The sequence below is a fragment of the Labeo rohita genome, chromosome 5, assembly GCF_022985175.1.
Source record: "Labeo rohita strain BAU-BD-2019 chromosome 5, IGBB_LRoh.1.0, whole genome shotgun sequence".
Taxonomy (NCBI): domain Eukaryota; kingdom Metazoa; phylum Chordata; class Actinopteri; order Cypriniformes; family Cyprinidae; genus Labeo; species Labeo rohita.
The window spans coordinates 7333812-7350171 of NC_066873.1; the positions used below are offsets into that span (position 1 = coordinate 7333812).

Genomic DNA, 16360 nt, shown 5'->3' on the forward strand with positions numbered 1-16360 from the left:
TAACATTTTTGCATTTGACATTAAGAACATACAGTGCCCTCCACTAATATTGGCACCCTTGGTAAATATGAGCAAAGATGGCTATGAAAATAAATTCTGCTTTGTTATCTGATCTTACATTCAAAAAATTCACAAAATGCTAACCTTTCATTGAAGTAAAACAATTAAAAGTGGGGGAAAACTTACATTATGAAATAAAGGTTTTTCTCTAATGCATGGTGGGCACAATTATTGGCACCCTTAGAAATTATAATGAGTAAAATATCTCTGAAATATATTCCCATTCATATTTGCATTTATTTAACACACTAGAATGACTAGGATTATAATATTGTCCAGCCATGACTTCCTGTTTCACAGGATTATAAATATGAGCACAAAGGCTAAATTCCCTTAATCATCCATCACAAGGAATTAGGAATGCACCGATACCGAGCTCCTGTACTCGTACTTGTACTCGTTAAAATGCCCCGATACCAAACGCCAATACCACATCATGTGACAAGTGCCTATGCAGGCAAAGAAACACAGACAACAAAACAACAGACAGCAGAATGGAGTCATTAGAGATTAAGGATGTCTACGAAGTATATGTATGCAAGTAATATAATAATGTTAAATATTCAGTATTAAGCTTGTATAACTGATAGGCAAAGCAGGCAGATTGGATTGAGCGCGCGGCGGCCAAGATGTGCGGGCTTGTCGAATTAATATCCCGCCTTGACATAACTGGAAAGTTTGTAGTTCAGTAAGATATGTCAAAAACAATTGAAGTAAATCAATGCACAAGTTATTTAACGGAGAGAGAGCGCGAGAAAGAGAGAGAGAGAGCGCGGCTGTTGCTTGATCTTTATTGATGTTTCGCATATTTAGCACATGCATCTTTTGGATTAAAACAAATTCGTAAATATAAAAAAAGTTATAGGGGCATTCGCTATAAACATCATTTATTTTCAACCTTAAGCATACACGACTGTCCGGCGAAAGTGAAACTATAGCAGCCTGTGTGAAATGCGATAGGCAGTACTGTACTTGCACATGTTTTGCTTGCTTCACAAGTGTTTCTGCATTATTTAAGTCGCTTTGGATTATAGCCCAAATAGCAGCATATTTCAGATGAAAAAACACGACTTGTATTTCTGAAAATATCAGAGTTAGGAGATTCATAATGAGTGGCTCGCGTGATTACAGTACTGAGCCGCTGCAATGGAGCAGTTTAATGGTATTAAACTGAAGATGATGTACCATAGAGCAAGACAAAAAACAGTGAAAGTAACAAAACACATTTTAAAGGCCATAATTAAGTGTAAAAATAAAAATAACTAAGGGATATATAGTCAACCCAAAAATTATTCAGAAAGCATATATATACCATCTTTTGATCCTTTTTTTATTTTTTATTTTTTATTTTTTATTTTTTTTTACTAGTGGGTGCAGGACACAGTTTATGATAATGTGATCTAAATAAATTTTGGTTTGACTGTATCTATTTGATAAATGAAGTTGATCAACTAACATTATACATATTCTTTTAGTTTCTGTACCCTATATTGTACAAATCTACCGATAAATTTTAAAATATCGGTATCGGTACTCGGAATCGACAAGTACCAAAAATAAAAGTATCGGTATCTGGCGAGTACTGGAAAAAGTGGTATCGGTGCATCACTACAAGGAATAAAACAAAATAATATAGTTCTGATGTGCAGAACAAGATTGTTGAGTTTCACAAAATAGAAAGTGGCTGTAAGAAAAGAGCTAAAGCATTGAAAATCCCACTTTCCATAATTAGGACAATAATTAAGAATTCCAATCAACTAAAGATGTTACAAATCTGCCCAGAAAAGGCAGAATTTCAAATGGGACTGGCTTCTGTGGTCAGATCAAACTTAAAAAATAGCTTTCTGATGGGTTTGGTACAAAACGTACCCCATGCTCACAGTCAAGTATACTGCTGGATCTTTAATGTTGTGGGCTTATTTTCCTACCAGAGGTTCTGAACATCTTTTTTTTTTTTTTTTACTTCAGTGATAGGTTAGAATTTTGTTAATTTTTTTAATGAAGTATTAAAAGGATAAACAATGCAGATTTATTTTCACAGCCATCTTTGCTTGTATTTACCAAGGGTGCCAGTATTAGTGGAGGACACTGTAGGTTGTAATTTAGATATATTTTTGAGATGGAAAAATGTGGGTTTACAAATTAGAAATATTCAAAGGAAAGATTGCTATCAAATAGCACACTAGGTTCCTAACTGAATACGAAGAATTGACAGAGCAGCCATTAAGTGTTATACAGTTTTCTAGGTTATTACATGTAGAGGTTTTTTAGTCTGATAATTAACACCTCTGATTTGTTTTTTTTTTTTTTTTTTTTTTTTGTTTGTTTGTTTGTTTTTTTCAAAATTTAGCAGTAAGAAATTATTAGTCATCCAGTTTTTTATATCAACTATGCATTCAGTTTTTGCAAATTGGTATGCTTTGGGCTGCTCAGAAATATAGAGCTGAGTGTCATCAGCATAACAGTGAAAGCTAACACCATATTTCCTGATGATATCTCCTAAAGGGTAATATGTAAAGTGTGGGAAAAAAAAAAAAAAAAAACGGTCCTAGTATCAAGCTTTGTGGTACTCCATACTGCACTTGTGATGGGTCATCATCATTCACTGCTATGAGTTGATGGTGGTCAGATAAGTATGATTTGAACCATGCCAATACACTTTCACTAATGCCAACATAATTTTCTAATCTATTCAAAATATGTTTTGGTCAGTAGTGTCAAATGCAGCACTAAGATGCAGTAGTACTAACAAAGAGATTGGATGATAAGAGCAGGTGATGTGTAACCCCAATGAGAGTGGTCTCAGTAATATGATATGGTATACTGTAAATCCTGATTGGAAATCCTTACAGATACCATTTTTCTCTGAGAAAGAACCTATTTGTGAGGATATTCCCTTTTCTAGTATCTTTGACAGAAAAAGCACATTAAAAGTGTTAAAGTGTTAAACTAACGCTCACAGTGTTTATATAAAACTCTCTGCAGGGGGTTTTACTATGGGGAGATTTGAGATAAGTCTGTAATTAACTAATTCTATAGAGTTAAGTTGTGTTTTTTTTTTTTTTTTTTTTTTTTGTTTTTTAAATGAGAGGCTTAACAGCCAGTTTGAAGGTTTTTGGGACATATCCTAATGACAATGACAAATTCACAATATTCAGAAGAAGATCTATGACTTCTGGAAGCACATTTTATAGTAGCATAGATGGTAAAGGGTCTAACATACATGTTGTTGGTTTAGATAATTTGACGAGTTTATACAATTCTTCCTCTTTTATAGCAGATAATGAGTGGAACTGTTCTTCAGGGGATCTATAGCACACTATCTGATACAATACTGTAACTGATGGCTACATGGTTATAATTTTATTTCTAACGGTATCAAGTACAGTAGTTCATAAAGTCATTACTGCTGTGCTGTTGGGAAATGGCAATGTGCTAAGAATTAACTGAGTTCTGTGACATGAGGCAGCTAGCAGCCTGACCTAGGCCCCAGTTAGGCCAAATTCCAATTCTACCCCTTACCCCTACACTTTCCCCTACCCTTCCGTTTGGCGCGTTCACGTGTAGGGGTAGGGGTGTCTCAATTCTCTTTTGGTTGGAGGGGTAGGGGGAAGGGGAAGGGCTAGATAGCCCTCCAAACGAAGATTTTTCGGGACCTCACTTCAAACGAAGGGCTAAGAGAAATTTCCAACATGGCTGCTCACTCGAGCAAGCAGACCCATAAATGTAAGTAATTTTTGCCATTAATAAGGATTTTTATGACAATTTTTCATTATATGTATATTACCTTCAGTCTTGTGTTTGTGTTTACGGTGATGTTCTGTAAAGAAACGTTTGCAAAAAAATCGCTAAAGTTTGCTAGCGGATAGCACTGACTGCACGATATTAGAAAATATATTTTTATCTACAGGGCTCGAAAAACCCAAAAAAATTTAGGAGCACCAAATGAATATTAAGGTTGTATTAAATACAACTACACAACCTATAGCCTACAGCCTATATATGTTATGTAGTCTAATTTGCGCACATTGGGGAGTCGCTCTCTAAACGTGGGGTATTAAAATTGCTTTTGAATGCTCGCGCGCGTTTTACTTTCGGTTTCGTTTTAACGATGGCGCTAAACTCTCGGCGGTGCTGAGCGTACATTCTACAATACAAGACTGAGTGAAACTCTGAAGCTGAGTTATCATTTGATGTGAATGTATGCCGCGTTGTACAGTATATTGAGACGGAGGCACCAGAATTGCGTCTGACAGAATGTGCGCTGTAGCACGAAATATAGTATATTTCTTCAAAAGCAGATTGTGGAGACATTTTATTTGCCACAATGAAAAATCGTCGTATCACACACCCCTAATTTCAATGTAGTTTACAAATCCGGAACAAAGGTTGGTTGAGAGAGAGAGAAAAAACGGCCAGTTCCGAGTTTCAGCGGAGCGCAGTGTCAGTGACAGGGAGTGATTGACGGCTAATATCTAAATTCTGCATTAAAGTTAAAAATGTACAGATCGAGTTTAATTAGTTGTGTAATGTTGGAGAAAACGGCGAAACTGTCACTGTATCCACGTATGATGACGTATGACAGTGTAGTAGTGGTGTCCCATTTCTTAGGGGAACATTTTTAACCCTTCCCCTTCCCACTTTGTTTCAAGGGGCAAGGGGAAGGGGCAAGGGAAGGGGCGAGGGGTAGGCAAAGGGGTAGAAAATAGAATTGGGATTGGGCCTTAGTCAATTACAAACTTGAAGATTATGTGCCATATTTCTAGAGAGAAAAGCAGCACCAAGTCTGGAGGGATGAAGACCATCTCTTTTCAACAGATCAGCTAATTAGGCTAAATAGGAAAAGGATCTGTTGTCCGCAGATGATTTTGAAATTCTAGGTATTATCAAATGGCCGAATTTTGAGACTGCAGTGGACGGACTGTAATGTGATAGGAGCTCACTCAAATACTGAGGAACTAAGTAATTAGCAAGATTTTAAAAAAAGTGTACAATGTTTAACAGGAGGCCAACGCAGTGTAGACAGAACCATGCTAATATGGTCATACTTCCTGGCTCTAGTAAAAACTCCAGCTGCTGCATTTTGGACCAGATGTGTTTAAGAAGTACAGATTGCAACCACCTGATCACAGATCTAACAGTTTTTAAGGCTTTTCTGGAGGAGATGATGTTTTAACTTCTTGCAATACGAAATACCTCTAGTTTTGTTTTCTTCTAGCTGCGCTCCATTTTCCGGGCTGCTGCTTGCACGAATTTTGCTTGCATTGATCAAAGTCAGTGTTTTTTGGGGGGTGGGGGGATAGAATAGAGAGTTTGGATCAAGTTGGGCAACAGGTCATTCCACCAACAGGGAGCGGTTATGGTAAAAGTCAGTGAAAGTGATTTTGTGCCTCTTTGGGATGCCACTACAATGTGCCATTAACTTGCAGAATGGTCATAATATTATATATATATATATATATATATATATATAAAAACAGCCCTGACTCATCAAGGATGGACTTTGCTAGACCCCTGAAGATGTGCTGTGGTATCTAGTACCAAGTTGTTAGCAGCATGTCCCTTAAGTCCTGTAAGTTGCGAGATGGGGCCTCCATGGATCAGACTTGTTTGTTCAGCATTAACTTTTTTAGCAATTTGAGCTACAGTAGCCCCACACGGGTCAGCCTTCGCTCCCCACATGCATCAATGAGCCTTGTCCGCCATGACCTTGTCGCTGGTTCACCACTGTTCCTTCCTTAGACCACTTTTGATAGATACTGACCACTGCAGACTGGGAACACCCCACAAGAGCTGCAGTTTTGGAGATCCTCTGACCCAGTCATCTAGCCATGATAATTTGGCCCTTGTCAAACTCACTCAAATCCTTACACTTGCCCATTGTTCCTGCTTCTAACACAACAACTTTGAGGACAAATTGTTCACTTGCTCCCTCATATATCCCACCTACTAACAGGTGCCATAATGAAGAGATAATCAGTGTCATTCACTTCACCTGTCAGTGGTCTTAATGTTATGTCTGATCAGTGTGTATGTGTATATCAGAGGTTGCGTTAGACTTTAACATTGCCCGTCATTTTGATGGACAGGATTGTAAAAATTCCGCCAAAATCTATTATTACCCGTCATTTTAATTTTCATATTTTAATTATAATAACACATTTAATTGCTTTTATTTTTGTTCACATTTTACATAAAATAAACACAATTGTACAATATACAATTGCACAAAAGGCTGCAAATACACAATTTAATTTAACTGTTCTAGCCATGACAGTGTAGGTCCGCTGCAAATGTGCTTTTCCAGTAATGATGTGTGTACTAAACTTTTATTAATTACATTATAATTTTATGTAGCCTGTATGAGAGAACGAGGGAGACGTGAAGCGAGCGGCTCCATATGCAAGCTTTTATTAAATAACAAAGGCGAAGACATGGTCACAAACAGGGTCGGACAATAGCAAACAGGTACAATGTAGGCAAGACGTAAGAGTAGTCCGTGAAGCAGGTGAGGGTTGATGAATGGCGAACGTAATCCAAGGGGCTAGGCAAAAGGGTAATCCGAATAAACGAGCGAGAGATCCACAAGCTGGCCGGCGAGACAGACAAAACTAGATGACCAGGCAAGAACGGTGAACTATAGAAAAAAACACAATATGATACTACAAACCAAAACTCCATAATACAAAACACCAATACTCGGCGAGATGCAAGGGGAAGTCCGAGGCTTATATAGAGCGTCTAATTGGATACAGGTGTTCGAGCAATCAGCGCAATGGTTGATGGGAAACATAGTCCGGGGTGTGATACAACAGTCAGTGTAGTGTGAAATGTCAGTGAAATGCACAGGCGACCTCTTGTAGCAGGCAGACCGGACAGAATTCATAACATAGTCGAAGTGGTTCCAGTCATATTTCAAGCAATTCAAAACCATCATGGCAAACAATGTGCATCTAAAGTATTTCTGAAAGAAATTTCTGAAATTTTTTTTCTTTCAGAAATACATATATATATATATATATATATATATATATATATATATTGTTTGTTTTGTTTTGTTTTGTTTTTGTACAGAAGTGACAGTTTTTGCAATTGTGCCATATTACAGTCAAACCTAAACGTGCTGTTATGTGTGTTATATGTGTGTGTACGTCTTTTGTTCTCCCTCATGTTTGTGTTATGGTGTCACTCCTTCATTTCTGTATGTGTTCCACATTGTTGCTGATCTGTGTTTGACAAATGGGGGTTGGGTGAGGTATGTGTGTGTGAGCATGTGAACCTTTTTTTTTTAAGTATCATTTTTATCCCCTCCCCCCATTCATTTCCTGTGTGGGGTCAAAAACCACAGAACATCCTGAGTGTGACATTTTTTTTTTTACACAAATATCATTACAGTTTTTCTGCAGATATAGTAAGTGTGAGAAAAGTCATCAAGTCTAATGCCATTTAGATGAACATTGTTTTAATTTAAGCAAATGTAATTTGAGGTCACAAAATACCGGAACACTGCATAAAGGCTAGACTACTCTGGATTCACTAATGACTATAAATGACTATAAATGACAATATAAAGTTGGACTATCTAGGTAATCATGTAAAAGCAGCTACTTTCACAAGCAGACTTTTAACATTCTTGTGAGGTTATTTCCTAGTTATAGCAATAGCAAATTATAAAATGTAATTTCTCTGTTGTTACTGTAGGGTTCAAGGATGTTTGGAGCAGTTGGGGCATATTCCTGGTCAGGAGGAATAGTGCAGGATCTCACTCACCAAATGCTCAATTCATCATTCATTAATGCCACAAACATGGAGGAGGACATTAGAGATTCCTATTTGGGTAAGGTGTCATTCATTAACTGATTTATATATATATATATATATAAACCACATAGCATACTTGAAAGTTACAGTAGGGTAAAAGAAATTGGAATGGAATGAGAGTGTAAATATGAGTCAGATGACATTGTGTCTACTGCGTATCAGAGTGTGCTAACCACAAGTCAAAGCCCAACAATACATTTGTATATTACTGTAATTTAACAATAGCACCCTTTAATATGAAAAGTTTTTCACTTTTCTCTAAATATTACAGCATGTGTTTTTTTGCTGATGTGTTCATTCTAGTCATTATAAGACTTATTTCAATGAGTAGTCTCATTGTGGTAACACATTTGTTTCACAACTAACAGCAGATGTTTCCATATCCTGAAATGCATTTGTGAGCAGTTGCATATATGTTGCAGATATCACCAGAGATATCACACATGTTCTATTTTCTATTTTTCTGTAACCAGTTCTATTTTCTGTAAATCCACTTTGTTGTATTGTGAAAGTCAAGTCAAGTCAAGTCAAGTCTTTTTTATTATATAACACTTTTAACAATACAGGTTGTGTCAAAGCAGCTTTACAGTATTAAATGAAATAGTGTGTCAATAATGCTAAAGGACAACAGTAAACACTCAAATTTCACTTAGAGGCAATTAATTTCTGAATTCTGAATCATCTAGCTCAGTTCGTTTGAGTTTGAACTTCCAAAATGCAGTTTAAATGCACCTTAAAACAATCCCAAATGTTGTAGGAAGAAGGGTCTTATCTAGTGAAATAATCAGTTATTTTCATAAAAATAATACAATTTATGTACTTTTTAATGTCAAACGCTCATCTTGTCTCACTCTGCCTGAACTGTTTTTTTTGCCGTTTAATGACAGTTAGGGTATGTTGAAAAACTCCCAACTCATGTTCTCCCTCAACTTCAAAAATCATCCTATATCGCTGTTTTACCTTTTTTGTTAAGGGTGTTTGATCTTCTTTGCATGTTCACTTTGCAAAGACTGGGTCGGTACTTCTGCAGGAATGTAGGAAGATTTTGAAATGATTTTTGAAGTTGAGGGTGAAAATATTATTGGAGTTTTTCTTCTTACGATGCAACAAGTACATTGGCTGTTATGAGAAGTGTTCTCGGTTCCAGTTGACCTAATTAATGCAGGCTAACAATCCTTTAACATATTTGAATTATGTGTTAATGTATTATGTGTAAGCCAGGTTAAAGAGATGGGTCTTTAATCTAGATTTAAACTGACATACTGGGTCTGCCTCCTGAACAGTGTTAGGTAGATTATTCCAGAGTTTGGAAGCTAAATAAGAATAATTTTGATAATTCTAGGTATTATCACATTAACAGAGTTTTAGAGAATGCAGCGGATGTGAGGGACTGTAATGTGATAAGAGCTCACTCAAGTACTGGAGTGCTAAACCATTCAGGGCTTTATAAGTAATTAGCAAGATTTTAAAATCTATAAGATGTTTAATAGGAAGCCAGTGCAGTGTTGACAGAACCTGGCTAATATGGTCATACTTTCTGGTTCTAGTAAGAACTCTAGGTGCTGCATTTTGGACCAGCTGGAGTTTGTTTATTAAGCGTGCTGAACAACCACCCAATAAAGCATTACAATAATCTAACCTTGAGGTCATAAATGCATGCATTAACATTTCTACATTTGACATTGAGAGCATAGGTTGTAATGTCGATATATTTTTTAGATGGAAAAATGCGGTTTTGCAAATGCTAGAAATGTGGCTTTCGAAGGAAAGATTGCTATCAAATAACACATCTAGGTTCCTAATTAACAAGAATTGACAGAGCAGCCATCAAGTATTAGACAGTGTTTAAGGTTATTACATGCGGAAGTTTTAGGTCCGATAATTAGGTCTGATACTGCTAAATTTTCAGAATTTAGCAGTAAGAAATTACTCGTCATCCAGTTTTTTTATATCAACTATGCATTCTGTTAGTTTTTCAAATTGGTATGTTTCACCAGGCCGCAAAGAAATATAGAGCTGAGTATCATCAGCATAACAATAAAAGGTAACGCCATGTTTCCTGATGATATCTTCCAAGGGTAACATGTAAAGCGTTAAAAGTAATGGCCCTAGTACTGAACCATGAGGTACTGCATACTGCACTTGTGATCGATATGATACCTCTTCATTCACTGCCACGAACTGATGGTGGTCACATAAGTACAGTTTGAACCACTAATGCCAACATAAGTTTCGAGTCTATTCAAAAGAATGTTGTGGTCGATAGTGTCAAATGCAGCACTATTAGAGAGATACAACCATGACCGTATGATAAGAGCAGGTCATTTGTAATGCTAATAAGAGCAGTCTCAGTACTATGATGCGGTCTAAATCTGAAAACTGGAAATCCTCACAGATACCATTTTTCTGTCAGAAGAAACATAATTATGAGGATACTACCTTTTCTAGTATTTTTGACAGAAAAGGGAGTTTCGAGATCGGTCTATAATTAATTAATTTGTTGGGGTCGAGTTGTGGTTTTTTAATGAGAGGCTTAATAACAGCCAGTTTGACGGTTTTGGGGATATATCCTAATGATAATGACAAATTAATAATATTCAGAAGAGAATCTATGACTTCTGGAAGCACCTCTTAGATGGAATAGGGTCTAACATTCTGTAACGCCAAGCCAGCAGAGGGAGCCATTACCCATGAACTGACTGTTGCTGCTCCCTCTGCTGCCTCGTTGGTTACTTCCTGTTTAGTAGCCATAAAAGGAGGCCTACACCAAACAGGAGGCGCGAAGTATTGTTTTGCTCTTGCGGACTCTACCAAGCGTTTTTTCCCTGTTTTCATTGCCCTGTTTTTGTCATTGCCACGGTTTTGTTTTATTGCCATAGTTTTGCTTTTTGTTTCTCGCCATAGTTCTGTCTAGTTTTTGCCATTCGTCCTTTGCCTTGTTTGTTACTTTTTGGACTGCTCTCTCTGGTTTTTGGACTGTGCCTGTTTTGTGGACTATGATATTGTTTTGTCTTCGACACCACTGTCTGTTTGGATACCGACCCTGCCTGTATTGACCACGATCTGTTTGAATAAAGCCTGCACTTGGATCTTACATGCTTCCAACAAGTCCCGCCTGTTTACACATTCATGTTGTTGGTTTAGATGATTTAACAAGTTTATACAATTCTTCCTCTCCTATAGTAGAGAATCAGTGGAATTCTTCCTCAGGAGATCTATAGCACACTATCAGATGCAATACTGTAGCTGACGGCTGCATGGTTACAATTTTATCTCTAATAGTATCGATCTTGGAAGTAAAGTAGTTTATAAAGTCATTATTGCTGTGCTGTTGGGAAAAGTCAACGCCTGTTGGTGCCTTTTTTTTCATTAATTTAGCCACTGTATTGAATGAATATCTAGGGTTACGTTTGTTTTCTTTTAAAAGAGATGAAATGTAATCAGATCTAGCAGTTTTTAATGCTTTTCTATAGGATAGGCTACATTTCACACCATGAAGTACGAAATACCTCTAGTTTTGTTTTCCTCCAGTTGCGCTCCATTTTCCGGGCTGCTCTCTTTAGGGTGCGAGTGTGCTCGCTATACCACGGTGTCAGACTGTTTTCCTTAATTGTCCTTAAGCAGCATAAAGGAGCAACCGTATCTAAAAAGTGCTAGAAAAGAAAGTTAGTTTCTGTCACAACATCAAGTTTTTCTGAGCTATTGAATATGCTGAGGAATTAGATAAATCAGGAAGATTACTTACAAAGCAGTCTTTTGTGTTAGAAGTGATGGTTCTACCATACTTGTAACAAGGAGTTGAATTTACAGTTTTAGCTATATGGCTATATACACGAGACTAGATAATGATCTGAGATATCGCTTTGCTGCAGAATTTCAACCCCATTAACATCAATTCCATGTGACAGTATTAAACCTAGAGTATGATTTCGATTAAAAACTGTCACATGGAAAAGATGTTAACGCATTATAAAAAAAAAAAAATTTTTATTAGCTGAATCCAAATCACAGAGACCCTGGGTCAGCAGAACATCCTTATTGGCCATATGGAGCCATACATTTGTGGGTCGAATAGCAAAGAGAGATCTCCCCCCTCCTGTCATAATCACCAGACAGGATTCAGTTTGCAAGTGCAATATAAACAGTTTATTGTGAAAGATCCAGAAAACAGTGAGCGACATGTGAAGCAAGTGGATGGTCAGTCTCTCTGGATAGCACAGGGATGTGAGTAGGCAGCCACACATCTGATGAACGATCCAAGGGAACGAGGAAAACCAGAAACAGGGTCCAGGCAAGGAATTCCGGGAGATGAGAGACTGGAACACGCACCTACACACACACTAACGGAACCAATGATCTGACAACACAGGACGGAAAACACAGGTGTTAAATAGCTGAGCTAACGAACAACAGCTGGCGCAATCACACTAACAATCACACACACACAGAGAGAGCGAGAATGAGTCTGTGAACCCATGAACCGTGACACCTCCCCTATGTAAGGCACTGTTTTTAAAATGCAGCACATCAGTAGCTTCAAAAGACAAATACTCCAAATGTGTGAATGGTGCAACCCAACTAAACCGTGCATCCGCCAACCATGTGTGATGTGGGACCAGGGTCTCGAAGGGACAGACAGCGGTTGAAGAAGCCCCTCTGGGGGTCGATTGGAAATCTTACCACGAGCACACGCCGAACAGGCCAAAAAAAAAACCCGGAAGTCACGAGCCATAGAATGCCACCAGAATCGCTGTTTGACTAGAAAACTAGTACGATTTACTCCTGGATGGCAAGCTACGTTGGAACAGTGACCCCACCCAATGACGTCAGACCATAATCCCTCCGGCACAAACAATCGACCCGGTGGACACCCGGGCGGGGGCGTTACCCCTTCTAAGGCTGTGCCAAGAGAGTGTAGAGACAACAAGTCTCCCAGGTATAATGTTCTCGGGAGAGGGTCGGTGTTCAGAATGGTAGAAAATACGGGATAACACGTCGGGCTTGATGTTCTTAGAACCCAGACCGTGGGAAATGGAAAAATTGAAGTGGCCAAAAAAAAGTGCCCACCAAGCCTGCCTGGAGTTGAGTCGTTTGGCAGATCTGATGTACTCTAGGATCTTGTGTTCGGTCCAAACAATAAAGGGTACCCCCAAACCCTCTAACCAGTGATGCCACTGCACAGGGGTGCATTTTGTTGTCCGAGGCAGAGCGCTGGGAAAGAACCGCACCTACCCCCACATCCGACGTGTCGACCTTCACCACAAACTGACGTGTAGGATCAGGGGCCAGGAGGATTGGAGCCGAAACAAAGCGGCTCTTGAGGTTGGTGAATGCAGAATCAGCTGCACTGGACCACCCGAATGTCGTTTTGGCAGAGGTCAAGGCGGTCAGAGGCGAGGCTAGTTGGCTGAAATTGCGAATAAAACGGCGGTAGAAATTGACGAACCCCAGAAACCTCTGCAGGGCCTTGCGGGAATCTGGAGTTGGCCAATCCACAACAGCCTTAACCTTGTCGGGATCCATGTGCACCCCCTCGGACCAGAAGATATATCCCAAAAATGGAACCGACTGTGCATGCAAGACGCACTTCTCCGCCTTGACAAAAAGCCAATTCTCTAGCAGCCTCTGGAGCACCTGCCTGACATGCTGAACATGTTGAAGAAGAGAATATCAATATGTCATCCAGGTAGATATATATGAACTGATCAACCCTATCTCTCAGCACGTCATTAACGAGTGCCTGAAAAACCATACATCCGATAAACGATCCAAGGGAACGAGGAAAACCAGAAACAGGGTCCAGGCAAGGAATTCTGGGAGATGAGAGACTGGAACATGCACCTACACACACACTAACGGAACCAACGATCTGACAACACAGGACGGAAAACACAGGTGTTAAATGAGCAAATGAGCAACAGCTGGCGCAATCACACTAACAATCACTGCCACGGCCACACTCCCAACACACACACACAGAGAGAGCGAGAATGAGTCTGTGAACCCATGAACCGTGACACCTCCCCTATGTAAGGCACTGTTTTTAAAATGCAGCACATCAGTAGCTTCAAAAGACAAATACTCCAAATGTGTGAATGGTGCAACCCAACTAAACCGTGCATCTGCCAACCATGTGTGAAAGCAGATCAAACGTGTGTTCTGCTTCTGGAGCTCTATCAAGTGATAAACTGCACAAGTCACTTGATCCATTTTGACTGGAATAGAAATTTTAGTTTGTTTTTAGGTTGTTTTCATAATTGCTGCATGTGTTTTCTTATTATTATTTCTATATTTTATTATTATTTATTGCTTTTACAAACCATATCCATGGTAACAAGGAGCATGGTTTTACTGTGACTAAGATCTTATTAATAGTTAAACGTTTTTATCATTCTAATGGATTTTAATTGAAGTAAATAGACCTTTTTTTTGTGGAACATAAAAGAACATTTGAAAAATGTCTGTGTTCTTTCTTTCTTTCTTTCTTTGTCTGCTAACTGTATTTGCAGTTTAATTAGATCTATAATTATTTGTTTCTGTCCTTTTTCATTTACCAATTTGTTTGCTCAATTTTAAGGCCCCAACTACAGCAAAAACATTCATAGGAGGGAATTTTAGCCACTGTCTAGCCCTGCTTTTGAACCCTGAATATACTACAGCATGCAACAAACAAAAAACAAACAAACAAACAAACAAACAAAAAAAGAATAAAGAAAAAGTTTTTTTTTTTTTTATAGTAGATTTTGATATAGTGAAGTAATTACACTCTGTGCTGCAGGTTACTCGGTTGCTGTGGCATCAGTGAATGGTCATGTTGTGTACTTCGCGGGAGCACCAAGGCATAGACACATAGGGCTGGTGCTGGGGTTTACACAGAACAATCGGAACCACAGCTGGACCATCAGTCACAGGATATATGGATCACAGGTTTAAAGTTAATTATGTCTTATACACAATATCAACCATACACATTATATATAACATATATTTATTAGGATTGACACAGATGGCGTGTGTTTTTGTGTGTGTGTGTGTGTGGGGGGTGTCTAGAGGAGAGAGAGAGAGAGAGACTCCTTCAGTACTTTTATTTATATACTGTATACTAACACATTTAACACAGTACTCTCCCCCATCTTTAAGCCTTTCATACTTTCTTTTGTTCATCTTTTCTCTTTTTTATCTATTATTTTATTTCTAATTTGTTTGTCTCTGCAGCTGGGCTCATATTTTGGGGCAGAATTGTGTGTGGTTGGTGTTTCTGAGTTGTTAGCAGTCGGAGCTCCGTTATATCATGCTCATGGAGTGGGAGGAGAGGTTCGGATATGCCCACTGAACACTACAGTAAGATCAATACACACACAAAATAGATATATAAATACAGAAGTTGATCAATATACACTATTTACTGTGTGGCACACATTACTTTGAACATAACTAATGGACTTTTTAAAACCTCCCAAGATCCAAGAACTCAACTGCTCAGTGATTCTCCGTGGGGTGGTGGGGAATGAGTTTGGCCGGTTTGGTACTTCTCTGGCAGCTATACAGGACCTGAATGGAGATGGCTTTAAGGAGTTGGCAGTGGGGGCACCTCAAGAAGAGAAAGGCAAGGGTGCCATCTACATATTTTTGGGACAATCAGGCGGTCTCAGAACAGAATACAGTCAGGTAAGAGACAGTTTTGTAGTCATTTGTAGTTATGCAACCTCTGTTGAAATAGCAGCTTCAGTTAGGCAAGCTGGTTTGTTGCTATTCCAAAGTGAACTGTGTAACTAGGTTGAACACAAGATGGTCAACAAGCCCATCCATGTCCCCACTTACAGTTGGTCAACTATCTCCAGACTGGACCAGAAAATAACATGGTGGAACAGCCAAAGAAAATAATAGTGCAGACAGAACATATAAATACGTTCTGTGACCCCTTTGTGGACCACAGAGGGTAAATAAACCATATAAAACATGAAAAATAACAACTTAATCTTATGTACAACTTAATCAATAATGTTATGTAGATTTGTACTTTTTTTTTTTTTAAATGCACTTGTATGTAGTGCACTTATCTAAAAAAGTACTGGGTAATACCTAGTGGGTTACCTATTTATCGCTAAACAAGTTGTTTCTGAAAATCGGTGCATCAAATAAAGCTGCTCTTTATTTACAGCATTGTTGATAATTTTAATTTTAGGTCTATAATTAATTGTATAAATTAATAGACATGTTAAAAAATATATAAATAAATAAAAATGAGGAGTAAGGTAATAGCTTAATCTTTATCCTCACAGCCCGTCATGCAGTGATGCACTATAAAATTACCGGTCACACTTTATTTTAAGGTTCAGTTCTCACTATTAACAAACCATTAACTATGATTTTTGCCTCAATAAACTCCTAATCTGCTGTTAATTAGTAAAGTAGTTGTTAAATTTATGCATTAGGCAGGATTAGGGATGTAGAATATGGTCATGCAGAATAGGTGCTT

At 38.2% G+C, this 16360-nt stretch overlaps 1 protein-coding gene across 1 annotated transcript in view; it reads left to right on the forward strand.

Annotated features, from left to right (window-relative positions):
- The window catches only part of LOC127164698 (integrin alpha-M), a 75522-nt gene that overhangs the window by 36862 nt on the left and 22300 nt on the right, over window positions 1-16360 (forward strand). Inside the window, exons 11-14 of the mRNA XM_051108723.1 lie at window positions 7762-7897; window positions 14660-14808; window positions 15097-15222; window positions 15343-15549. Of these exons, the coding sequence (XP_050964680.1) occupies window positions 7762-7897; window positions 14660-14808; window positions 15097-15222; window positions 15343-15549 (618 nt within the window). The remainder of the gene's footprint in view (window positions 1-7761; window positions 7898-14659; window positions 14809-15096; window positions 15223-15342; window positions 15550-16360) is intronic.